The sequence below is a fragment of the Vombatus ursinus genome, unplaced genomic scaffold (assembly GCF_900497805.2).
Source record: "Vombatus ursinus unplaced genomic scaffold, bare-nosed wombat genome assembly UNPS02014841.1, whole genome shotgun sequence".
Classification (NCBI taxonomy): Eukaryota; Metazoa; Chordata; class Mammalia; order Diprotodontia; family Vombatidae; genus Vombatus; species Vombatus ursinus.
The window spans coordinates 11,384,352-11,412,257 of NW_020954619.1; the positions used below are offsets into that span (position 1 = coordinate 11,384,352).

At 36.2% G+C, this 27,906-nt stretch overlaps 2 protein-coding genes across 3 annotated transcripts in view; one reads left to right on the top strand and one right to left on the bottom strand.

Moving 5' to 3' along the window:
- Nucleotides 1-6,329, bottom strand: part of NDUFAF5 (NADH:ubiquinone oxidoreductase complex assembly factor 5) — a 33,987-nt gene extending 27,658 nt beyond the window's left edge. The window contains 4 exon segments of the mRNA XM_027840388.1: nt 1,194-1,234; nt 5,977-6,228; nt 6,230-6,274; nt 6,276-6,329. Coding sequence (XP_027696189.1) covers nt 1,194-1,234; nt 5,977-6,228; nt 6,230-6,274; nt 6,276-6,329 — 392 coding nt within the window.
- A 109-nt stretch (nt 6,330-6,438) lies between these two features.
- The window catches only part of ESF1 (ESF1 nucleolar pre-rRNA processing protein homolog), a 98,683-nt gene continuing 77,215 nt past the window's right edge, over nt 6,439-27,906 (top strand). Inside the window, exons 1-6 of one of the 2 annotated variants that reach the window (XM_027840390.1) lie at nt 6,439-6,674; nt 7,719-8,401; nt 18,663-18,976; nt 19,418-19,531; nt 25,180-25,280; nt 26,315-26,467. In XM_027840390.1, the coding sequence (XP_027696191.1) occupies nt 7,762-8,401; nt 18,663-18,976; nt 19,418-19,531; nt 25,180-25,280; nt 26,315-26,467 (1,322 nt within the window). In that variant the 5' untranslated portion in view covers nt 6,439-6,674; nt 7,719-7,761. The remainder of the gene's footprint in view (nt 6,675-7,718; nt 8,402-18,662; nt 18,977-19,417; nt 19,532-25,179; nt 25,281-26,314; nt 26,468-27,906) is intronic. The other variant, XM_027840391.1, reaches the window with a different exon arrangement.

Below are 27,906 nucleotides of genomic sequence, written 5' to 3' on the forward strand. Positions count from 1 at the left end.
GAGAGTCATTTTTCCAGCACAGGAAGATAGACAGAGAGTTCTGGGGAGTCTAGTCAGAAGACAACCAAGCAGAGCCCTCTAGGAAAGAGATTATACTGGGCATGTATCAAGGCAATGAGTTATTTAGGATAGAGCAGGGACAGGCCTGATGTGCAGCCATTCAAGGAGAAGTAACAGGAGTAAACTAGCAACTTGGTCACTCTAACCCCAAACCTGAGAACAAATCCCAGTGTGCACTGAGGAGAGTACCTGTGCGTGGAAGTACCAACAGCCTAGTGGACTTGCACCAAGGGGTAGCAACACTGTCCCGGAATTCCAACCAAAACCAAGCCTAACTTGTCACCCAGACCTAAACCCAGGTGAGGAGCCTGCAAAGCTCAGAAAAGAGAGCAGTGATCGAACTTTACCCTACATCACTTCATAGGGAGCAGGGCAAGTCCGCATTCAGGTATCCACCCAGAGTCACCTCTGAGCACCTTCAAAAACAGAGGCCTTCATCCATAAAGCAGAAACTGGATCCCAGAGAATACGAAGTGGGGATACCAATCAAGACCCAGACATTCCTTCCAGAAGTGCAGAAAACCAGGACCTAACACAAAGTCCCAATTCAAGAAGTGAGGCTGGAAGAATGAGCAAACAGAAAAAGACTCTCATAATAAAGTAGTATAAATGATTCATTCAATAAACATTTATTAAGTACCTGCTATGTAATAAGTGCTGGAGATAGAAAAAGAGGCAGGAGAAAACTACTGCCCTCAAGGAGTTCATAATCTAACATGGGAGACAACATATAAGCAAGTATGTACAAACAAGCTATACACAAAGTAAATGGAAAATAATTAACGGGGAAGGCAATGGAATTAAGAGGGGATAGGGAAGGCTGGGATTTTAGATGGGACTTAAAGGAAACCAGGGAAGTCAGTAGTCAGCAGAGGAGAGAGAATGTTCCAGGCACAGAACAGTCAGAGAAAATGCCTGGAGCTGAGAGATGGAGTATTTTATTTGTGGAATAACCAGGAGCCAGTGTCACTGGAATTCTAGAAGGACATAGACAAGAATACACAAAATGAGAAGGTGTGGATAAACTTCAGTCTGTATCATTAGAGAGAGAACTCACAGGAGACGATAGAACCATCAAAATAAAATTCTGGCTCAGACCTGATAATACTTTGATAAGTTGACCATTACCTTACCTGGCTATATCATATACACGGTCAGCAACACGACCACCAACCTAAAATAAAAAGCAATGACAAGATGATCAGACTTTCCTATTAAGAATTCAATTCTGCAAGTTTATTAAGTGCCTACTATGTGCCATGCCCAATATTAGGTGCTGGGTATACAATATATAAAATAAAAGCAATCCTTGTCCTAGAGGAGCTTACAGTCTACTACAGAGAAAATACATGTGTAAAGATAAGTAAATACAACATATATAAAAATAAATTAAACAAATATTTGTAAAGAATCTACTATATGACAGACAGGGGATTTGGGGATATAAGTATAAAGAATGAAATTAGCTCTATGTGTAAGGAACATACATTCTATTTTTTTCCCCAAATAACTTTATTTTTATTTATTTATTTACTTATTTTTAGTTTTCAACATTCACTTCCACAGGATTTTGAGTTCTAAATTTTCTCCCCCCTCCTTTCCCTCCCTTCCAAGAGGGCATGCAATCTGATATAAGCTCTACATATAAATTTGTATTAAACACATTTTCACATTAGCCTTGTTGTAAAGAAGAACTAGAACCAATGGAAGGAACCACAAGAAAGAAACAAACAAACAAAAAAACAACCCAGAAAGACAGCAAATAGTATATTTCCATCTGTATTCAGACTCCATAATTCTTCTTCTGGATGTGGGTAGCATTTTCTATTATGAGTCTATTAGAGTTGTCTTAGATCCTTGCACTGCTGAGAAGAGTCAAGTCTATGAAAGTTAGTCATCACACGATATGGCTGTTACTGTGAACAATGTTCTCCTGGTTCTGCTCGCTTCACTCAGCCTCAGTTCATATAAGTTTTTCCAGGTTTTTCTGAAGTCTGCCTGCTCATCATTTCTTATAGCACAATAGTACTCCATTACATTGATATACCACAACTTGTTCAGCCATTCCTTAATGATGGGCATCCCCTCAATTTCCAATTCTTTGCCACCACAAAAAGAGCTGCTATAAATATTTTTGTACATGTGGGTCCTATTCCCATTTTTATGATCTCTTTGGAATACAAGTCTAGAAGTGATATTGCTGGGTCAAAGGGTATGCACAGTTTTAAAACCCTTGGGCATAGTTCCAAATTGCTCTCCAGAATGGCTGGATCAGAGGAACTTATATTCTAAAGGAAGAGATGCTAAATGTATATGTAAATATATTCAGCATAACTATAAAGTGAATAAGTAAATACATACAAAGGAGTTAAATATAAGGCTGTTTTGGAGAGAAGGCATTAGCAATTGGTGGTAAAAAGGAAAGGCTTCATGTAAAAGATGGTACCTGAGATGCACCTTAAAGGAAAAAAAGGGAGACTATGAGGCAGAGATAAGGAAGGAGTGTATTCCAGGGCTGGGAACAACCAGTGCTTTTTGGTGCATGGGGTGGGGAGAGAACACTAATGGGGAGGAATCAGGAAAGACTTCTTATAGGAGCTGACACTTAAAAGAAGCCTTGAAGAGAGCTAGGGGTTATGAGAGACAGAAGTGAAGTAGAAGGGTATATTGCAGGCACTACAGATAGCCTGTGAAAAAGTATGGAAGAAGAAAATGGAGTATCAGCACCTACAGAGCACAATGGATAAAGCCCTAAACTTGCCAGTCAGGAAGACCTGAGTTCAAATTCGGCCTCAGGACATTAAGGCGTGACACATAACCTCTGCCTCAGTTTCCTCACCTATAAAATGAGAATAATGATAGCACTTAACACACAGGGTTGTTGTGAGGATCAAATGAGTTATTTGTAAAGCATTTAGCACAGTACCTGGAACATAGCAGGTGCTTAATAAATGCTTATTAATTATTGATTAATATGAAAGAAATCTGAAAAGATAAGTACAGGCCAGATTTGAAGGACTTTAAATGTCAAACAGAGGAATGCATTTTATCTTGGAAGAAAAACAGATACACTGAACTAAAAGATGAAATAAGTGACAACGTCTGTACATTAATCTGTGCTTTAACAATATCAATTTGGCAGCTGTGTGCTGGATAGCTTGAAGACGAAGAGGCCAGAGGCAGGGAATTCAATTGGGAGGTTACTGCAGTAGTCCAGGCAAGAGGAGTCATGAAAGCCTTGACTAGGGTAGCTGTAGAGTGAGTAGACAAAAGGCTTCAGATGTGAAAGAAGTCTAGAGGTGAGAGTACTAGACTTGGAGTCAGGAAAATCTGAGTTTGAATACTGCCTCTGAAACTAGCTGTGAGACACTGGAAAAGTACTCTTATAGTCTCAGTTTCCTCATCAGCAAAATGGAGATAATAATAGCAACTACCTTAGAAGGCTGTCATGAGGATTAAATGAGATAACTTATGTAAAATACTGTGCAAAACCTTTTTTGGAGGTAAACTAGCCTAGACTTGGCAACTGATCACATGTGGGGAGGGGTACCAGTAGGAGGAGTCAAAATGAAAATGTGAAGAAAAGGGGAAGTGGATTGGGAAAAATAAGGAATACTGTTCTCAAACATATTATGTTTGAGATACCTATAAAACCACAGAGGGGGAAAAGTTCTGCATGCAGCTGCAAATGTAGGTCTGGAGCTCAGAAGAGAAACTAGGGCTAGATATATAGATTGGGGACTCAGCTGCATAGAGATGATAGGAGAACCTACAGAAGTCAATGAAACATTGAGATATAGTATAGAAGTCCCTACCTCTATATGACTGAAATTAAATCAGATATTTATAAAATTTCTAGGACTAGAGGTGGAAGAAGAGAGACAAGTTCCTCTCTTTCCCAATCACTTTTTTTTATACTATAGCTGCTAGTGGCTGCCCATTAAATTATCTCTTAATTATTTTGCATATGCTTATATGTGTTTATGTTGTCACCCCAAACAGATTATAAACTGCAAGACGGCAGGGATCATTTGATCTTTATTTCTGTATTTTCAAGGGCTCAGAATAATCCTTAGAATATAGTAGGTATTTAATGTTTGTCAATTGATTATTGTTTGGGTGTTATACTAGTACAAATGTTAAGTTTGAAAACACAATAAAAGGTGGTACAATTTGGGAAACTCAAAATCTTATCTGTTTGCTTGTCACCAAAGCTCTAAAGCACAGAAGAGAAGTGAATTTGAAGAAAAAGACAGCCTCTGCTACTTTTATTGTTGTTTAGTCATTTTTCTGGTTTCGTGAGCACATTTGGGGTTTTCTTGGCAAAGATACTGGAGTGGTTTTCCATTTTCCTTCTCCAGCTCATTTTACAGATAAGGAAACTGAGGCAGACAAGGTTAAGTGACTTGCCTTGGGTCACACAGCTAGTTAAGTGTCTGAGGCTGGATTTGAATTCAGGTCTTCCTGCTCTATCCACTACTCCACTCAGCTTCCCTTTTGCTGCTTACTGCCTGTATCATAACGCAAATCACTTCAGCCCTCCCTACTTCATTTTCCTTGTCTATAAAAAGAGCAAGTTGTATTAAATGATCTCTAAGGTCCTTTCCACCTTATGCTTCCTTCTTATGTTCCTGTGGGCTGACAATTGCTATACATTCCATTAAGTAGTATCACTTACATTAGATTTGAATGCAGCTAAACTGTTTGAAGTCAGTATGTAGTGTTTTAGCATAAGCTAAGTTAGTTAAAAATCAAAAAATTAATTCAAATTATTTAACAATTTCGTTCACATTTTTAATCCTAATTGACTGTGGGTTTTTGGCATTCTAAATCTTCCATGTTGCTGGATTCCCTTTACCTACTTGTATGGCACAGGTTTATTTACTTTTAGAGGCAAAAAACAGTTTCTTTGATATAAAACAGTGTTTTGATTTGATAGTTTGTGTGTATTTTAAAACGTATGCTGACTTCCTATTTGGAAAGAGTTTTCTGTTTCTTGCCTTCCAGATAGGTGAGGGGTGAGGAAAGGGAGGGCCTAGAATTGAAAATAAAATTGAATAAAAAAAAAAAAGGATTATTCATATTTGAACTAATAAAGTAGGACTGGAAGAGTAAACTTATATGTAGTAATAGCTAACATTTATATTGCACTTTGCAAATATTATCTCATTCTGCTCTCAAAACAACCTTGGCAGAGTAGGTGCTATTATTAACCCCTTTTAAAAGATAAGGCTTAGAGAGGTTAAAGTGGATAGTGTGCAGACTTGGAGTCAGGAAGACCTCAGTTCAAATCCTGTGATACTTCCTAGCTGTGACCTCAATTAACCTCCCCCAGTCTAAGTTTCCACAGCTGTAAAATTAGTTCAATAACAGCACCTACTTTTGTCATGAGGGTCGTGAGTTAAAGAGCAAAATAAATGCAAGATAATAGTAACAGCAGTAGTGATTGAGGCATGATTTGAACTCGGTTCCATTAAAACGTAAATAAGCTCTTTAAGGGCAGGGACTATTTTTATCTTTCTATTCCCAGGGCCTAGCACAATGCTTCAAACATATTAAGCATTTAATAAAATGTCTGTTAAATTTCTACAGAATAGGTGCTGGGGTGTATTTTTTTTTGTCTTGCTTTGTTTCTCCAACACTTAGCACTGAACCTGGCACTTACACGTTTGTTGACACACTATTGAACTAACGTGACCTGCGGGTCCCAGAGCTCTAACCACTGAGGCACGCAACCGCCTAATCTCTAGCCTCTGTGCCTCTGTCCAGGTCGGTTCCCCGTACCTGCATCCTTAGCCGAAGGCCACTTTACCTTTACCCAGTCACGGCTCGGGGCGGCAGCAGCACGGCCGGCTGCGATCTACGTCGGGGGGGGGGGGACCCCGCGTTCGGGCCCTCCCGGGACGACGCACTCACCTCCTCCTTCAGGTAGTCGTACTTCAAGGGCTCGGGCAGCTGGGCCGCCCAGTTCTTCTGCTTCCTCTTCAACACCCGATCGAAGACATTCACGACGCCCGGGGTGGAGTCGCCAAACAGGAAGGAGTACGAGGAAGCCCCCCGGGATCCGCTCGGCGGGCCACCGCCACAACCACACCCCGCCTCGCGGGGAGGCGCCGGCAGAACCAGCCGCCGGCACCACGAGAGCCGGACCGCCCTCAGCATGACAGCCCGCCGCCCACAACCTCCGCGCGACCTCCTCGTCTGCCGCGCCGACGCGCCTGCGCCCTCAAGTCCGTGCGCATGCGCTGCGGCGGTACTAAGGCATACATTTCAACTGGCGCGCTTAACGGGAAGCTTGCGGTCTGAACCAGATCGCTTGCCGTAGTTCCAGAGCTTAACGCAAAGGTTTGTGGGCCTGAATTTCTCCACGTGATTCTGTGAAGGGTCTCGCTAAGTGAGCTGAGGCGTTTTGGGGCTCCAAGTCCGGTTGGCGGAGTTATAAGAGATTCAAAGAAAGTCGCTAGCCAAGGTGGACAGTCTTCACCTGACCTTGTCAGGAAGTGATAGTGACCGCCTCCTCGATCTTCCTCTCCTTTCGCGAAGTAAAAGACGCTTTTGGAAGAGCAGCCGGCCCCTTCGAGGCCTGAGGGGCTCCCTCTCTGGCACAGCGTGAGGTAGGGTGAACTGCTCATGTTCTGGCTGTGCCGCCTTAAAAGCTGTGTGACCTCGGACAGCCAGGCAGCGTGATGGATAGAGCCCAGAGTTCAAATGCGATCTCAGACGTTTCCTAGCTGCGTGACCCTGGGAAGGGCACTTAACCCCTGTTGGTCTCAGTTTCGTCACCTGTAAAATGGGGATCGTAACAACACCTTCCTCTCGCCGCCCTGGGTTGTTGTGAGGATCAAATGAGATAATAATCGCTAAGCGTTAGCATAGTGCCTGGCACACAGTAAGCGAGGTACACACACACTCACACAGACTGTTATTCTTAATTTTTTCGAGACTTAATTTTCTCCCCTGTAAAATAAGACATAATACAGGTGAGCTCTTGTTATTCTCTCATCCTTCCTTGCTGAGTTTGGGAATTTGTGGGGCAGAGATTGCCAAGCTATAATTGCAGCTGATTAGGAAGCCACACCCTCTCACCCCTCTTTTAGGAAAAAAACCCCGAAGTTTTACACTTACCATCAATATGTTATAGAACCCAGGAGCCTGAGGATAGAAAAAGAAAGCTAGTTGTTAGGCAGATTTCAGCTCTAAACTTTGATGATGGGGTGGAAGTCCCTGTATTCATATCGATATTTGATGTATTAGAGGTTGTGTTAAAACTTCTTATTTTTTAGTTGATAATTTTATTGCTTAAGATTTCCTTGGAAAAGATAGATGTTCCTACATCTCTAATGAGGTTTTCTTTTGTGCAGGGTGATTAATTAGGGTTACAATTTTCTGAGCCAGAAAAGTGGGAAACCTGGTCTGACCACGAGGATGGTTTTTTGAAAAGACTTCTTAAAAGTATTAGTTTTTAAAAATTGAACTAAGAGTGCAAATTTGGATATTGTAGCTGTAACCCTGTAACTTCTTAATAGAGAACAATAGAAACCGTTTTTATCATGCCTTGCTTTTATTTTATATGGAATATAACTTAAAAGATTCAATGAAGCTTTCTTGAAAACAATTTTTGTTTGGTAAACTTAAATCCTCATAATCACATTTTTCAGTTTTTAGGTTATTCGAGGTTTTGGTCAACAAGGAAGGTTAAAAATGGCATCAAAAGAAGAACTTATGAATGATGAGCGGTTTCGTCGAATTACAAAGGACCCTAGATTTTGGGAAATGCCAGAAAAAGATCGAAAAATTAAGATTGATAAGAGATTTCGAGCAATGTTTCATGACAAAAAGTTCAAGTTGAAATATACTGTGGATAAAAGAGGACGTCCCATAAATCATAGCAGTACAGAGGATTTGAAACGTTATTATGACTTATCAGATTCAGACTCTGATCTCTCGGATAAAGATAGTGAAGCATCAAACAAAAAGAAAACGAAGAAAAAGACCCAGAAAACTAAAAAAGGAGATCCAAAAAAATTACCAGATGATAAGGAAAAAAGCAACACTATTAGGCCAAAGGAAGACTTTGGACATGGGAAAGAGCAAGATGGTTATGAAAATATTTGTAAAACACAGAGTTTGAACAGAGTTAAGAAGGTGCATGCACAAAATAATCTGCAAAAAGATGAAAAAGAATCAAAAAATAAAGGCATAAAGAATCAAAAAGAGGCATTCCTATTTAATGCAGACACATCCTCTAGTGGAAAACTAAAGATGTCAGAACTGGACAATAATAAAATTGTGAAATATTCCAAGGTGAAGTTTCCTAAAGAGAAAGAGAAATGTGATTCAGGTTAGTTTAAAAAATAAGTCTAAAGTTTTTATTGACTATGGTGTGCTTTTGTGCTTGATTTTTCTTTTTTTAAAGGTAATATTTAAAGAGATTTTTAATGTAATTTGGTAATGTGGTAAAAATCATGTTATTTTAGTAGTAATACTGGAAAAAAATAACAGATTATTAACTTAGTTTAAGTTAATGTGAAAACTTTGAAGATTGTACAGGTTTTTGGGATGAAGAGACTAATGAAAGTTTGAATCTTCTGGCTAATCATTGTTTTTTGATTATTTTATGGCCATTACCCAAAGCCATTCTATAGTCATCTGCCAAAATTTTTGAGGACGAAGACATCTTTTATCTTAATTCAATTTCTTTTCACCAGTTCAAGTCTTCCTAAGTTTTTTTTCTGAAATAATCCACTTTGTCATTTCTTACATTACAATACTATTGTTTACGTTCATAAACCATAATTTGTTCAACCAGCTTAGTTTCCAGTTTTTTGCTACTATAAAAAGAGCTGCCATAAATATTTTGGTACATATGGATCCTTTCCCTCTTTCTTTGATATCTTTCAGTATTGCTGGGTCAAAGGATGTTCACAATTTAATAGCTTTTGGGGGATAGTTCCAAATTGCTTTTCAGAATGGTTGGAGTAGTTTACTGCTACACAGTGTCCTAGTGCACCTGTTTGCCCACAGCTCCTTCAGCATTTGTAATTTTCCTTTTTTGTCATCTTATCCAATCTGATAGGTGTGAGGGTACCTCAGAATTGTTTAAGTTTTAATTTCTCTATTATTTATTTAGAGAATTTTTTCATATGGCTATTTGTAGCTTAGATTTCTTCTCTGAAAACTGTGTATTCATATCTTTGACCATTTTTCAATTAAAGAATGGCTCCTTTTCTTGTACATTTGACTTAGTTGTCTATATATTTGAGAAATGAAACTTTTATCAGAGAAACTTGCTACAAAGATTCTCCCCCTGCAATTTCCTGTTTTTCTTCTCGTTTTAGCTGCATTGGTTTTGTTTGTGCAAAAACTTTGTATGTAATCAAAATTATCCATTTTACCTCCTGTGAACCTCTCTTTTTTGATCATAAACTATTCCCCTTATTCATAGATTTGACAGGTAATTTCTTCCATGCTTCTCTAATTTGCTTATGATCTCATCTTTTTTTTCTAAATCATGCCCCCATTTTGAGCTTATCTTGGTATATAATGTGAGATGTTAGCCTATACCTGGTTTCTGCCAAATTGCTTTACAATTTTCCTAATAGTTTTTGGTAAATAGTGAGTTCTTGCTCTGATAGTTGTGATCTTTGGGTTTATCAAGCACTAGGCTACTGTGCTCAATTGCTTCTGCATTTTGTGTACCTAGTCTTTCCCGCTGATCAACCACTCTATTTCTTATTCAGTACCAAAATGTTTTTGATGATTACCACTCTGAATATAGTTTGAGATCTAATACTACTAGAACCTCCCCTTCCTTCACATTTTTTTTCCCATTGATTCCCTTGATATTCTTGATCTTTTGTTCCTCCAGATGAATTTTGTTATTATTTTTTCTAGCTCTATAAAGTAATTCTTTGATAGTTTGGTTGGTATGGCACTAAATGAGTACATTAATTTAGGTCATATTGTCATTTTTATTATAGTGACTTGGCCTACCTATGAGCAGTGAATATTTCTCCATTTATTTAGATCTGTCTTTATTTGTGTTGAGTGTTTTGTAATTGTGTTTATAGTTCCTATTGTGTATTGGCAAGTGGATTCACAAGTATTTTATACTGTCTGAAGTTATTTTAAATGGAATTTCTCTTTCTATCTCTTCCTGCTGTATTTTGTTTGTAATATACATGAATGGTAATTATTTGTATGGATTTATTTTATATCCTTCAACTTTGCTGAAGTTATTTCGATTAGTTTTTTAGTTGACTCTATAGAGTTCTCTAAGTATAATCATAACATCATCAAGCCTATATTTATTCCTTTAGTTTCTTTTATTTTTCCTATTGCTGTAGCATGCATTTCTAGTACAAAATTGAATAGTAATGGTAATAATGGACATCATTGTGTTACCCCTGATCTTATTGGGGAAGCTTCTAGTTTGTGACTATGATGGATACTTCTTGCTCTTGGTTTTAGATAGATACTCCTTATTTTGAGGAAAAGCTTCATTTCTTCCTATTCTTTCTGATGTTATTAACAGGAATGATTGTTGTATTTTGTCAAAAGCCTTTTCTGCATCTGTTGATATAATCATGGTTTTTGTTATTCACATCATCAATTGTGCTTTATAGTTTTACTAATATTGAATAAGCTCTGCATTCCTAGTGTATATCCATCCTGGTCTGATATATTGCTATAATTTAAGACTTTTGCATCAATATTTACTAGAGAAATTGGTCTATACTTTTCCCTTTTTTTTTTTTTACTCTCCTTGGTTTAAATATCAAGACTATATTTATACCATAGAAGGAATTGGGCAGAACTTCTTCTTTACCTATTTTTTCCAACAGTTTATGTAGTATTGGAATTAATGATTCTATCAGTGTTTAATAGAACTCACTTGTAAATCCATCTGGTCCTGACTTGTTTCCCTTCGGAGATTCATTTTTGATTTATTCAATTACTTTTTCTAAAATAAGGTTAAGGATTTTATTTCCTATTCTGTTAATCTAAGCCATTCATATTTTTGTGAATTTTCATCCATTTCTTTTATCTTTTCAATTAATTATTTCAACTTGTTTTGATTGTTGATTCTTTAGGATTCTCTAACTATACCATCATATCATCTGCAAAGAGTGATGGTTTTATTGCTTCATTGCCTATTCTAATTCCTTCGATTTGTTTTTCTTATCTTATTGCTGTTGCTAGTATTTTTAGAACAATATTGAATAATAGTGGTGATAATGGTCATCTTTGCTTCACCCCTGATCTTATTGTGAAGGCTTCTAGCTTATTCCCATTACAGATAATGCTTGCTGATGTTTTTAGATAGATAATATTTATTTTAAGGAAAGTTCCACTTATTTACTTTCTAATATTTGTAATAGAAGTGAGTTTTGTATTTTGTCAAAAGCTTTTTCTGTATCTGTTGAGATAATAATGTGGTTTCTGTTGATATTGTTACTGATATGGCAAGTTATATTGATGGTTTTCCTAATATTGAACTAGCCCTGCATTCCTGGTATAAAATCCCACCTGGTCATAACATATGATCTTTGAGATATGTTGCTGTAATCTCTTTGTTAGTATTTTAGTTAAAAATTTGCATCGATATTCATTAGGGAAATTGTTCTATGATCTTCTTTCTCTGTTTCTGCTCTTCCTGATTTAGGTATCAAAACCGTATTTATGTCATAAAAAGGAATTTGGTAGGAATCCTTCCTTGCCTACTTTTCTAAATAGTTTATGTAGTATTACTACTAATTACTCTTTAAACATTTCCTAGAATTCACTTCTGAATCCATCTGATCCTGGAGATTTTTTCTTAGTGAGCTCATTTATGGCCTGTTCAGTTTCTTCCTCTGAGATAAGGTTATTTAAGTATTTCCTCTTAATCTGGGCGATTTATATTTTTGTAAATATTCATCCATTTCACTTAGATTGTCAGATTTATTGGCATGTAATTGGGCAAAATAGCTCCTAATAATTGCTATGATTTCCTCTTCATTGGTGGTGAATTTACCCTTTTCATTTTTTTGATACTGGTAATTTGGTTTTGTTATTTTTTTAAAATCAAATTAACCAATGGTTTGTTCATTTTATTGTTTTTTTAAACAGCTCCTAATTTTATTTATTAGTTCAGTGATCTTTTTACTTTAATTTTTTAATCTCCTTTGATTTTCAGGATTTCCAATTTAATACTTATTTGGGGATTTTAAATTTGTTCTTTTTATAATTTTTTTAGTTGCATGCCCAATTCATTGATACGTTGTGTCTCTATTTTATAGAAGTAAGTGTTTGTAGATATAAACGTTCCCCTAAGTACTGCTTTGGCTGCATCCCGTACATTTTGGTATATTGTCTAATAATTTCCACTCTCATTAATGAAATTATTGATTGCTTCTGTGATTTGTTCTTTGTAACACACTCTGGATTAGATTAGTTTTCAATTAATTTTTAATCTGTGTTTCCATAGTCCTTTATGTAATGTAATTTTTATTGCATTATGGTCTGAAAAGGATGTGTTTAATATTTCTTTTTTTGCATTTGGTTTTGAGGTTTTTATGCCTTAATACGTGGTCAGTTTTTATGTGAGTGCCATGTACAGCTGAGAAAAAAAGTTCCATTTTCTCCAAAAGTCTATCGTATCTAACTTTTCTAAAATTCTATTAATTTCCTTAACTTCTTTCTTGTTCATTTTATGGTTAGTGCTGAGAGAAGAAAGTTGAGGGCCCCCACTACTGTATTTTTACTGTCTGTTTCCTTCTGTAACTCACGTAACTTTTCCTTTAAGAATTTGGGTGCTATGCTATTTGGTGCATTTATGTTTAGCATTGCTGTTACTTCATCATCTATGGCACCTTTTAACAAAATGTAGTTTCTTTGCTTATCTCTTTTAATTAGGCCTATTTTTATTTTGAGATCTTGATTGCTACCCCTGCCTTTTTTACTTCAGTTAAAACATAATAGATTCTGCTTCATCCCTTTATTTTAACCCTTTGTGTGTCTTTCTTATAAACAGTGTATTTTTGAATTCTGGTTTTTAATCCATCCTGCTGTCTCCTCCCATTTTATAGGTGAATTCATCCCATTCACATTCACAATTAAGATTATTAACTGTGTATTTCCCTCCATCCTATTTTTTCCCTCTGTTTCCCCTCTCTTTTTACTCTGTCCCTCCTCAAAAGTCTATTTTACTTCTTACCACTACCTCCCATAGCTTCCCCTCTCTTCTATCAGTTCCTCTCCCCTTCTCTTAATTCCTTTACCCTCCTACTCCCTTGTAAAGTAAGAGATCCCTATACCCAACTGGGTGTGCGAATTTGTCCAGTTGTCAGTTTCAAGAAGTCATTTTCTATAGTAAGGTTTTCATTCTCTTTTAATAAGCTGTTAATTCTCTTTTCATACCTTTCTTCCATAGCTCTCATTTGGTTTTAAAAATCTTTTTAATTCTTCCAAAATTTTTTGATGGGCTTGTGTCTAGAATGCATTTTTCTTTGAGGCTTTGCATATAGCTATTTCCAGATTATTCTCTTTTTCTGTGTTTGTGTCTTGAGCTTCCCTGTTACCATAATAGCTCTTTATGAATGGCTTCTTTTTTTGTTTGCTCATTCTTCCAGCCTACTCCTTGGCTTTGAACTTTGTGTTAGTACTGGGCTTTCCACACTTTGGGTAGAGGTGTCTGGCTTGAGCTTCTATCCTCCTACATCCTTCTGTTACTTTCACATCTCTGACTGGAGGCCTACAAGCTTTCAGCACTCCCAGAGTATTGTGGTCCAGGAAAAGGTCTGTTCATTGCCCCTCTGGTCTGGGTTCTGCAAGTTCCTTACCAGGGTTTTTTGGTTTGTTGGCTTGTGGATGGTTGAGTTTCAGTGGATAGCAGCTGGATTCAGTCACTACTGTAAGGCTCTCCAGGTTTGGAGTGACTGAATTACTGGTTCCCTTTGGTCTGGGATTCTTGCCCTGATTATTCTACAGCAGGCCTATGTTCTAGGTTAAAGGCTAAAGTTTAGAACTGAGTTGCCACTCTACTCCTGACCTTAGAGCCACATGGCTACATTTCTGGCTCTTGTTACTTGCTCAATACACACCCAGGGTGGGCCCACACCACTCCTGGTGACCACTCATCCATGACCCAGACCTAACCAGTGGGTCCTGTAGCTTCCAGATGGCACCTTTTCCTCCCCCCAGCACTAGTTCAAAGATCCTCTGGGATACCCTTCTGATCAGGTGCTTATTTCCCTGATGTTCTGTCTCTGCCCTCTTTCTGTACCTGGGCACTGAATATTTCCTCCATGTTCCTGACCAGGTCCCCATTCCCCATATCCATATGCTGTCTACCTTAGCTTCCCTGGCTTGGAAAAATGACTCGCTGACTTTTTCTTGGCTTTCTCATTCAGTTTCCATCAGGTACATTTTCTGGATTTTTGTCGGGGAGGTGTGCTAGGCAAGCTAGGCAAGAAATGCTTTGTCTTGTTCCATCATTCTGTGACTCCACCTCACTGCAATTCAGTTCACCAAGGCACTAGGATTTATTTCCTGGTGAGCTACCTGAGACTCACAGGAGTGGAGCAGAAAGTCTGAACAGCAGCGAGTAGAAATCCAGTCAAAAAATCAGAAAAGTCCAATGAAAGATTGCGGTAGACCCACACACATGACCTGGAGTTGTAAATCACATCAATTTATCATTGTAATGATTTGAATTTGACAAAGCCACAACTGACAATCAACTGACTTTCAGTAGCCACTTGCAGATATCTCACTTTAATGCTTTCCTGTTGCATAAACTGAATGGTATCACGTATGATTTGAGGTCTGTAAGGGAGCTTAGAGGTCAATTTCATCACCCCTCCCCCTTTCATTGTTGAAGAAACATAACTGGAAAGGTTAAGCTACTTGGTAGAAGTAGAATTGAACTTAGAGTACACATTGAGTTTGCTTTTGCCTGCATCCTTCTGATTCTTGCAGTCAACCATAAAATCAAACCTTATTGGAATTAATCTCACTGTATGTTTGTCCAGAGATAAACTGTGGTTGTCTGACTCACAGATACAGACCCCAAAGGCTTTAGTCCTAGAAGGGCCTCCTTCTTCCCCTTTGGTTCAGTCTAAAACAGTGGAAATAAGAAAAATAAAACTCACATTGTAGCAAGATTTTATGCACCTTAAAAAGTATATGTGAAATTTCTCTAAACTACTAATGGCTTTCACTGTAGTTCTTATTTTAAAAAGTCCCTTTGGAGTCAGAAAGCCTTGGCTCAGTTTTTCCCTTCTGGCAATCACTGGGTCTGTTGTCTTTGAGGTTACTTAACCTCTCTGAGCCTGGGCTCCCTCATCTGTAAAGTAAGGATGAATACTTGTAGTTCCTGCCTCACAAAGTGGTGATTAGCTTAAATGAGATGACGTAAGAAAAGCACTTGGCAGACTTTAAAGTTCTGAACTTAAATGTCTGGTATTATTATTACTACTTATTTTTAAAATCCCCTCTTCTAATGCTTGGGTGTTCATGTTATAGTAGTATCTAAGGCAAAAGTTCCTAGACTTATTGCTATGCAGCATGTTACTTAGTTATGGTTACTAAGCCCCCATAGTTCATTATTACTGGCTTCTGTTTGCTGTGTGAAGCATAGTTAAACGATCAAGACAATGCAAGCAACATCAAATCAGCTTGTGAAACCATTATGAATAAATATCCATATGTTGCTAACATATGAGAAACTGTAGAAAAACTGTGTAATAACTTGGTAACATGTATATTATGTTTCTTCACAAGTACAATGAAGTAAAACCCTAATAATATAGACAGTATATTTTAGGAATTTATAATAATCTAGTTACATTAGAAATTTAAGAAAATGGCTCCATGGAAAACATTTTTCCTTTGAGTTATACAAACCACTTCCCTAAATTTAGGAAAAACTGAAATTTTCACAGTACTTTTAGTACCCTTTAATGAATATCATCTAGTAGGTATTGTTCTTTCATTTCAATTCATTCTTTAGAGTGACTCCAGTGTTAAATTGGCATGAGGATAGGGGTGAGAGAAGTGTGCTTGGGTCTAAGGATATAAAATCTGATAACATACTTAATGACTTTAAGGGAAGTTGTGAGGACTGTTTTCCCAGCATTCCAGTGACTGATTACTAATTGATCTAGTGAAGGAAGCTCTGCTCTTGCTGTGGAAAAAAAAGAGGCCTCTGTAAAAGTTAATGAAAAGAAGGTATAACTGTTAAGAAGTAAAGAGAAGTTGAATTTCAAAGGAAATTTTGTTCATGTGCACTCCCATGTAAGGGCTGTTTTTGAGAAGTAGTTGGAGAGCTAGAGTGGCAGGAGTGAGATGCCTTAAGGGACCTGTGTCAGAAGAGCTGTAGGATTAAGCAAGAAGACATCAAAAAAGGGGCTTCAAATGAATATGATTCTTAGGGAAGATCTGTTGTAGTAAAGTATAGTGTGGAGACCTTTCTCTAAGAATGGTGTCAGAAAGCCTCTGAACATATGGCAGAGGATCTTCCTAAAATGTTAGTAAGTGCACTTATGAGGAAACCCTCAGGATCAGGCATGTTCCCTAAAAAGGTATCCTCAGTTCTCATACAAGGACTTAGGCTAGTATGACATCAAATAAGGGGCAAATGTTATCTAACACAACAAAAAACAATAGAATGGGCTCATGTTTGTGTCTATAGACAATAAAGATTTTTATTTTTTCATTTTGGTGGACACCTCCCTTGCTTTAGTTCTCCTCAACTTACACAGTTTTCCCAACTTACCTTGGGGTGAGACATTGCTGGATGGAGATAGAATTCAGAGTTGCTCAGGAATTAAGCAGCCCTTGCCCATGGGTCCTTCCTACGGCAGAGACTAGTACTGCTGATTTAGTGCTGTCCTGAGTGTGATTAGGTGCGTGACACCTTTAAGTATTGAAGTATTTATATGCAAAAAAAAAAATAATATATAACCTCATCTCATAAACTTTAGTGCCTACTATGTTCAAGGTATTGGGTGTAAAAAGACAAAAACAAAGCAGCCTTTGCCCTTGTGGAACTTATATTCTTCTAGTAGGAACAACATATACAAGTAAGATAAGTCAATACAAAGAATGTACCAAATTAATATAAAGTAATTTCAAGAGGAAGAATCAGGAAGGTTGCAGGTAAGAGGTGGCAACTGACGTGTGTCTTGAAGGAAACTAGAGACAATAAGATATGGAGGTGAAGGAACCCATTTGTCCAAAAGTGTGGAAGCATGCTTGGACATGGAAGATAGTGATTCAAGTGTGAGAATGTGAGCGTGAAGGGGAATAATATGAAATAAGACTGGAAAGGTGGATGAGAGTCAGAATGTGGAGGCCTTTAAATGCCATGTAGGGGATTTTGTATTTTATTGTTCGGGAAGTAAGCGGAAGATGCTTTAGCAGTGTGGAATTCTGTTTTGACTGTGTTGAGTTTGAGATGTCTATGGGATAGCAAGTAGGTAATAGATAATTGACTAGAGTTTAGTTGAGAGATTGGTGCTGGATGTGTACATTTGAGATTCACCTGGATGGAGATCCAGTCCTAGGGAACCTGAAATCACCAGGGGAAGAGCATAGCAAGAACAAAGTAAAGGGACTAGGATGGAGCCTAGAACAGAGTAAGAGTAAGTGTACGCTCACACTTAACAGGGGGGAGAGGCCATGGTGTTATGCAAAAGAGACTGAGAAGGAGTATTCAGACAGATAGGAGAAAAACCAGAGAAGGAGAGTTTGCAGAAGGGGTTGATGGGCAATGTCAGAAGCTACAGAGATGTTAAGTAGAATGAGGACTGAGCAAAGACCATTGCATTTAGCAGGTGAGAAATATTGGTTGTGATAATAATAGCTAGCATTTATGTAATACTTTAAGGTTTCAAAGAATTGTGCATATTTTATCTAATTTGATATGAAGTAGTTGCTATTCCCATTTTACCCATGAGGACACAGAGAAGAGACATGGGGACTTTTCCAGTCACATAGCTAGTACATCTAAGGCAGGATTAGAACTCTTAACTTCCTGACTCTCAAGTCCAGCCTTTTCTCCACAACACAGTTGTTTATTGAAGGATTGAGAAGTAAATGGGTGGTGAGTAAATAGTAAGCTGCCTGCATCCTACGTAAGTTTAAGTTGAATAGTACCTCTCTGCCAGATGTAAGATCTCTTCATGCTCTGGTGCACAACTTCTCCCTGGTCTGTAGTGTTCCACATGGTGTGCTCCTGGCTAGACCTTGTCCCCAGTGTATGTAGACCCCTCTGTCTCCCTGTGCTGACCTGGATTGATCAAATGTGATTTTTCTTGGATTTCTGAATCAGCATTCCATATGGTGCATTTTCTAGATCTTTTGGCAAGAAATTCAAGGGAGGTAGGGGTGGTTTGCACTGTATTTCCATAATTTTGGCTCCACATCTCTATCCATCCGTTAATCTATATCTATACTTCTTTTGGAGGATTGTGTTGGGTGTTTTTATAAGACATGATTTGTACTCTTGCTTTTTTTTTTCTAGAATAGTGCATTTTAGTTGTGTTTGAATATGTTTATACTACAGTTGATTTGATGTTTATACTTGCTTGAAGTTTTTCCCCTTTAATTAATTGCAGACAACAGTGATGTTTATTTAGATGTCAGTGAATCTGATGAAAGTGAGTTGGAGGAAGATACCGAAGATGATAGTGAAACAGAAGATGATGAACAATCAGAAGATAGAAGTGCCGGGGATGATGAGGAAATCTCAGAATATGATGATGAAGATGATGATGAAAGTGATAGTGGCCCTGATCTTGCTAGAGGAAAAGGAAATATTGAAACTAGTTCAGAAGATGAAGAAGATGATATGACTGAATTTTTTCCTAAGGAACCTAGTTTTGAGCATGCATGGAGAGAATTAGATAAAGATGCCCCTCGGGCAGATGAGGTAAATCTTTTAATAGAACCAATCAAAATTTTGCTGGTAGAGAATGCCCTCTGTATTATGATCTTTGATTAGCTAACCATTTACTTGCTTTAGCTATCAGTTTCCATTTCTAAGCCCACCAAAATTTTACCTTAATTGGTAACCTAAGAAATTTTTGTTTGTTAAGGGTGAGGCTGTGAAATGAATCAAAGATCAGAAGAATTTTAAAAACTGGGTATAAACTGGTTTGTCCCCCTTAGAGTTGACTAAAATGGCTCATAATGATATTGCTATGTGCAAACTGAGAAATTTGATGAGTATTATTCTCTATATTTTAGCTGATTCTTAATTCATTTAAAGTTTAAAAATAATTTATATTAAAATAAGTGTAAAATTAATGTCCATGCAATAGTTTTATATAATGTAAAATATGACATTTTGTTTTCCTCTTCAACTATACAGATTACTCGTCGATTAGCAGTTTGCAACATGGACTGGGATAGATTAACAGCTAAAGACTTGCTGGCTCTGTTCAATTCATTTAAACCGAAAGGTGGTGTTATATTTTCTGTAAAGGTAAGGGCCTAATTTCACTTTGAAACTGATTCTTCCAGAATGTCAAGGTCATTTCTCTTTTTTTTTTTTTTATAGTCATCTTTTGTTAATAAAGGTAAACCACCAGTCAATCATAAGATTAGAAGTAGACCTATAAAAGCTTTTTTTTTTTTGAAGCCTTTGACTTGAACAAGGACTCCACTTAAATTGTCTGCCATAGATTGTCATCAGCTCCATTTTTTAAAGATAGATTGTTGGTCCTATCAACCCAGTGTTCTTCTTCCTCCCCTTCCCAGAGAGCCGTCTCTTAAAACAAAGAACTTAAAGAAGAGAAAACAAAAATCCAGCAAAGCTGAACATCCCATCAAAAAATTTGACATCTGTAGTGTTCCACACTGGTGAACTCTCCTTCCTCCTCCTCCTAAGGAGCAGGGAAGGTATCTTCTCACAACTCTTCTTGGGGGTCAAAAAATGTTTTCTGGTTTTTTAAAATGAATTTTTATTGATAACTTTAGTTTTTAATCAGCTAAAATTCCCCCTTACTATTTTCCCTTATCCCACCTAGAAAACCATTCTTAATTTAAAAAAGAAAAAGCAGAAGGGTTAGGCAAAACTAATCAAAAAGACAAAGTACTGACTTAAAAGAGGAAGGGGAGCTAAAAAACTCCTTATTATCTCTACTTTTAAAGTTTTCTGAAGGAGGCAGTTTCTCAGTCTTTCAATATAAAAAGTCCTAATACAGTGTGATTTCACTGACAGTTTCACTGATTAGATATGATTTAGATGGATCTTTGATCTCATTGGTATAACTACTCTATTCTATATCCTATATGAGTCTCTGTGTATTTTTTTCATAACTCTTCCATGGAGAATCCACTCATTTTTGCTCTAGTTTTCTTAACATCTCCATATTATCAGTACATTCACTTTTAGGTCTTTCAGGTTTTTTTTCTTTTTATTGCTGTTTGATCAGTCTACCTTGTATTTTAATACATGTTCTTGATTTTTATGACCATTATTTCTCCAGAAAATCCCAACAAAATAAAATGGATACCAGATTTTTACTCCGACCCCAAAAAAAAAACTTTGAAAAAGCATTCCCTGAAACCAGTTAAGCAAAACCATCTAATGAAATGTTTTCCATTGATAGCGTATGTAACTTCTTACTTTTGTAATTTATCTTATTTTTAAAAGAAAGGGAAGATAGGGCCTTTTATTTTGATAGTTTATTACTAATATTGACCACTGTATTTAGCCCAAGTTTTGTTGACTTCAATTAATAATTTGTATTATTTATACTAATAATAATTTGTAATCAAAGTGAATATTGTTTTTTGATTCTTTCTTCATTCTTCATTGTCTCATATGAATTCTCCCATGTTTTTCTGAATTTTCCTATTTGTAATTCTTTACAATGCAGTAATATGTCATTATATTTTTGTACCACAGTTCAGCCATTCTCAAATTTGGGGGCACATTTTTCATTTCTTTTTATTATCACACAAAATGTTACTGCAGCAATTTTTGTACACGCAGAGTTTTCTTGCTGTCAATAACCTCCATATCTATCTGTGCATCTATAGCTAGATACAATCCAACTAGTAGATTTCCAGGTTAAACGATATGAAGAAATTACTAAGTTTGCTTTTATAATTCTGAATTCTTTGCTAGAATGAATGGTCTAGTCATTCAACTAGTATTTCTGATATTTCTTAAGCACGTAGTTGGTGCAAGGTATTGAACTAGTCTGGGACGGGGAACCTGGGGCCTCAAGGCCACATGTGGCCTTCTAGATCCTTGGGTTAGGCCTTTTGACTGAATCCAAATTTCACAGAACAAATCCCCTTAATAAAAGGATTTGTTCTGTAAAACTTGGACTGTTTTACAGTCCAAAAAAAAAAAGACTAGAAAAACAAATTAAAAATCCTCAATTAAACGCCATATTAAGAATCCAGATAATCAAGAGAGAGGTTAACAAAATTCAAAGTAAAAAAACCACTTAACTAAAACTGGAAGCTAGTTTTATGGAAAAAAGAATATGTAAAATAAAATAAACCATAAAAGAAAAAGGAGAGAAGAAAATAAAATTATCAGTATTAAAAATGGGAAAAGGTGGATGTACAATCAATGAAGATAAAATTAAAATAATTGTTATGAGCTAATTGGCCCAACTATATGCCAGTAAAATGATAATCTAAATGAAGTAGATATTTACAAAAATGTAAATTGCCCAGATTAACAGAAGATGAAATAGAATGCTTAAATCTTAGAAAAAGAAATTGAACAAGCCATAAATAATATCCCTAAGGGGGGGGGGGGGGGACCAGGCTCACATGGACTTACAAGTGAATTCTAGTAAATATTTAAAGAAAAATTAATTCTAATATTGTATAAACTTTGGGGAAGAAAAATAAAGATGTCCTATCAATTATCTTTTTTCACACAAATGTGATTTTGATACCTAAGCCAAGGAGAGCCAAAACAGAGAAAAAACTATAGACCAAATTCCTTAATGAATATTAATGCAAAAATTTTAAATAAAATACTAGTAGGGAAATTATAGCAATTTATTATAAAGATCATACACTATGTCCAGACTGGATTTATACCAAGAATGAAGATCTGGTTTAATATAAGAAAACTGTAAGTATAATTGATCATTATCAATAAAGAAAAAAACAAAACTCCTATCAATATGTGCAGAAAAAGCTTCTGACAGAATATAACATGCATTCCTATTAAAAACACTAAAAAGCCAGGCAGATAGGTGGAGCAATGGATACATCTCCAGCCTTGGAGTCAGAAGGACCTGAGTTCAAATCCGGTCTCAGACATATGACAATTGATAGCTGTGTGACCCTGGGCAAGTCACTTAACCCTGATTGCCTCACCAAAAAGAAAAATAAACACACTAAAAAGCACAGGAGTCAATGGAGCTTTTCTTAAAATGATAAATAGCAAATGTCTAAAACTAAGAGCAAGCATTACCTATAATCGGGATAAAGTAGAAGCCTCCCTGATAAGATCAGGGGTGAAGTGAGGTTGTCAGTTATCACCACTATTATTCAATATTGTACTGGAAATGCTAATTGTACAGTAAGATAAGAAAAATAAATTGAAGGAATAAACATTTACAATGGGAAAATAATACTTGCTTGTTGTAGATGACATGATGGATAGAGTCAAAAGACTAATCAAAACAACCACTTCAGCAGAATTGAAGGATATAAAGTAAAAGCCACACAAATGTTCAGCATTTCTATATGTTATAAACAAAATACAGGAAGAGAGAGAAATTCCATTTAAAATAATTGCAGACAGTATAAAATATTTAGGAATCTACTTGCCAATATACATACAGTAACTATGTGAACACAATTACAAAACACTCTTAACACAAATGAAGACAGATCTAAATAACTGCAGAAATAGTCACTGGTTATAGATACGCCAAATCCCTATAGTAAAAATGACAATACTACCCAAATTAATTTAGTGCCATACTAAACTACCAAAGAATTATTTAATAGAACTAGAAAAAAATAATAACAAAATTCCTGTGGAGGAACAGAAGGTTAAGAATATCAAAAGAATCTGAAAAAAAAAGATGTGAAGGAAGGGGGCCTGGCAGTACCAGATCTCATACTATAGTACAGAGTGGTAATCATCAAAACAGTTTGGTACTGGATAAGAAATAGAGTGGTTGATCACTGGGAAAGATTAGGTACACAAAATGCAGAAGCAATTGAGTGCATCAGGCTAGTGTTTGATAAACCCAAAGATCACAACTATTGGGACAAGAATTCATTATTTACCAAAAACTATTGGGAAAATGGTAAAGTAATTTAGTAGATATAGGCCAACATCTCACATTATGTACCAAGATAAGCTCAAAATGGCCACATGATTTAGACATAAAAGGTGATATCATAAGCAAATTAGGGCAACATAGAAGAAATTACCTGTCAGATCTATAGATAAGGGAAGAGTGCATGACCAAACACAAGATAGAGAGGTACATAAAATTAGAAAGTTTTTGCACAAACAACCAATGCAGCCATAATTAAAAGAAAAGCAGGAGATGGGGTGGGTTGGATTGTTGCAGCAGGTTAGCAGGTTTCTTTGATAATGGTTTCATTTCACAGATACACACACACACACACACACACAGAGAAAACTAAGCCAAACTTATAAAAGTAGGAGCCATTCCTCAATTAAAAAATGGCAAAGATATAAATAGGCAGTTTTCAGAGAAAGAAATCCAAGCTATAAATATTCATATGAAAAAAAGCTCTAAATCATTATTGATTAAAGAAATATAAATTAAAACAACTTAGCAGTAGTACCTCATGCCTGTCAGATTGACTGAAATAACAGAAAAGGAAAATGACATGCAGAGGAGATGTGGGAAAATCAGTACATTGATGTAGTTGGTGGAGCTGTGAACTAGTCCATCCATTCTTGAGAACAATTTGAAAGTTTGCCATAGGGGTTCTGGTACAGCATTACCAGTCCTTGGTCCATACTCCAAAGAGATTAAAGAAAAAGGAAAATGACCCATATGTACAAAAATATTTATAGTAGCTCTTTTTTGTGGTGGCAGAGAGTTGGAAATGGAGGTGATGACTATCAATTTGGGGAATGGCTCAACAAGTCATGGTATATGAATGTGATAGAGTACTATTGTGCTATAAGAAATGGTCAAGGGGGTAGCTTCAGAACTCGGGAAGACTCATGTGAGCTGATACAAAGTGAAAAGAGTAGATCCAGGAGAGCAGTCCACATAGTTAATGGCAATATGCTGTGAAAGACTTAGTACCTCTGATCACTAAAATGATCCACCACAGCTCCAAAGGATTCATGATGTAAAATAACTTATCCCCTTCATTCAGGTGGAGAACTGATGAACTCAGAGTACAGTTTGAAGCATATTTTTTCCCTTTATTTTCCTTGCTTTTTTTTCTTTTTGGAACATGGCTAATGCAGAAATATGTTTTGCATGACTTTATATATATAATAGGTATAGTATTTCCTGCCTTCTCACTGGGTGAGGCGTGAAGAGAGGAAGGGAGAGGATTTAGAATTGAAAATAAAAAACAAAATAAATTTAAACCCTTAGTTTGGTTAACAATTTTGTGAAACTAAATGGAAATTTCAGCACATAGATTGCATTTGTGTACTAATCAGTTTTTTGAAAGTAATAGTTGACAAAATATATCTTGATTTCAGTAAGACATTTTACAGAAGCTAATGATATTCATGGAAATAGCATGGTTGAAACACAGAAAGTGCTAAGTTTGGAATCAGGCTCTGCCACTTAACTTACATTATGTGACCTTGGGCAAGTCACTTAACTTTTCTCAGCCTCAGTTTCTTCACCTGTAAAATGAAAATGTTGGACTAGATGATTGCTAAGATCCCTTCCAACTCTGAGTTTACAATGATATAGTCATTTATCATCAGCAAGATATCACAAATTTAGGTGTTTGCTTCCAGATTATTTGTTTCTGGACATCTTAGATTATTATACATTTTAATTCCTTTATAAGGATTAAATGTAAAGGGTTCCATACTAAGAAGAATTGTGCACTCACACATTCTGACGTGAACAGATAGCTTTTGTCTTTTAAGCAAATTATTTTATAATTTGTTCTCTGCTTTACTTTTAGATCTATCCTTCAGAATTTGGGAAGGAGAGAATGAAGGAAGAACTTGTTCAAGGACCTAAAGAATTACAAAGTATTCCTGAGGATGCTCCTGAAAAAGACTGGTACTAAACTGAAATTTTTTAAAAAATCAGTTAAAAAAATAAACTTAATAACCCAGATTCCATTATTTCAAATTTTCTAATCATTTTGATAGGTTCTAAGCTAAAGTTTATTTATCTGTGAAAAAGGGGGGAGGGGAGTTGGCCAAGTGAATTAGTCATGATAGACTAAATGAGAAAGGATAATACTTAAGTGACAGAATATCCTAGTGACAATTGATTAATCTAGTTCATGTTACTGTGGATAAAAGTCATAATGTGTCTCCTTCCACATAGTCTGTAATTAAATTCATCTATACTGGTCTTGAATGCAAAATGATTTTGATGTTTTTCAGAGAAATATTCTTAAAGCTCTACTTCCTGACATTAACTAAAGCCACTTTCCAGCTTCTGTGATTTTAGTAATAAAAGCATGAGCTCTGTACTGTCCAGTGATCTCGTACAGTGGTAATTTCTTTTGAACCACTAGGTGGAGCTATTAGTACCAGTTAGCCGTAGTAATGGCTCTGAAAGAAATCTCACAAGTATTTAGAGAACATTCATAACCATTAAAGAAAATTAAATTAAAGCCCATAACAGTCAGGAAAACATTTTATAACTGCCAAGGTGAATTTAGTACAAATATTTTGCCAAATCAGGAACCTTTTTAATTACACATAATCCTATCTAGACATATTTTGTTAATACTGTGATTTCATGTAGTGGTTTCATTTTAGAAAGCTATGTATGATGACAAAAATATTGTTCCCATAGTATAATTAAGTTTATAGATAATTGTGCACAGAGTTCTCAAATTGACTTTCTGGCTGCCAAATTTCATTCACAATATTGCTTGGAAAGTTTGTGTCTTCTCAGGAAAAAATAAGTTGGTTGCACTGAGGAATTTGGGCTAGTATGTAAAAGTCAGATTATGAAAAACATAGTTTGAAGAGAAGGCTAATTTGTATGTATTTTTCTTGGAGGATCTCTGTGTTTCAAAAACAAAGGTTTGTACTTACTTTATATAAATATACTTAATATGTTTTTTTTTTTCATAGGACTTCTAGAGAAAAGTTAAGAGATTATCAATTCAAGAGACTAAAATACTTTTATGCAGTTGTAGACTGTGATTCTCCAGAAACAGCCAGTAAAATTTATGAAGACTGTGATGGACTGGAATTTGAAAGTAGCTGTTCCTTTGTAGATCTGAGGTAACTCCAGTTATGCATCGTTATGGTTTCTTTTGCGCATCGCAATGCAACATGACTTTTTTGGACCAAGATGGAGACCTTCATATATATTAATTATGCTTTCATTGGTATCTCATATGCTCCAAAGCTGGATTTTTAATCATAGACTAAAATATATTATGAGGAAATATGACCCTTAAAAAAAGGAAACTGATAGTAGGAAATTTGATGATGATATATATATGAGTCACATATTCTACTGACTTTATGTATTTTACATATGCACATGTGTATGTGTATATAAAAATGTGTGTGTATACACATGTTCACACACATTTTATTGATACCTTTTGTCTCTGTAAGTCTTCTTTTCTTCCCTCTCATTGAATCTGCATTTGTGACAAAGAAAAATAATTAAGCAAAAACATCAAATTCAGTGCGAGTATTTGCTATTGTTGTATACAAATTTGTGGCAGTTGTCCTCCGCTTCTCCTCATGGAGGGGAGAGGGGATTGTTTCACTCTTTATTTTCCAGGACCTTCATTGGTTTTTCAGTTATTCAGGGTTCTAGTAGGTATATTTTAATTTATGTTCTTGGAGTCAGTGTTTGTATTGTTCTCTTGATTTTGTTTATGTCACTTTATCTTGTCATATTGCACAATAAGCGAAACTCCATTATGTTCATTCCATAGATTATCAGTCATGTTCCTTCATATTTTGTCACATTGTTGTTTTTGTTGTTGGGATGGTAACCCTCTCATTTACTTGGAGACCAGGTGTGCAGGTGTGGTAACAATTCCTTTTTTTCTGAAGGGGAAAAGCAAAGGGGAATGAAGGAGCAGTAGGGGCTGCTCTAGTGAGTGAATGCTGTATTGGCATTGTCTTTGGGCTCTAGCAGTATTTTCACAAATTGCTTAGGCTTCACTGACTCAGAACTGAAAAACTTCAGATCATTTTGTATCTCAAGTCTAAGGAAACAGGAAGCTGAACTACTGTACCATTTTATCTTTAGACTGTTCCTTTTGTTGCCTGGTAAACCAGTCTACTGTGACTGTCAATAGAAATCAGCTCCTTAACAGCCTAGTTTTGTTTGAGAGCTTTGTACTCAAAATGAAATATTTCAGAAAAGGGTGAGATGTATTGTTTCAAAGACACTGGGCTTTTTATGTTTCAATGGATTTCAAATTTAGAAAAAAACCCAATGGTTTTTCTTAACTTGAACTTTTAACATGTTTGAGTATTGACTGGAAAGGCATTCTCTTGTTGAACAAATAAGTGAATTTCCTTCCCTTTCTACTTAACAGTTACAAAAGTGGGGTTTTTTTAGGTGTTCAGTTAGTGGCTTTCAGACATTTGTTAAGGTTTCGTTTATTTTAAATATCATGAATTAATGATAACTAACTTGCTCTTTTCAGAATTGTTTTCTTTTACTTACTTATTAGAGAGTTTCATAAAGGATT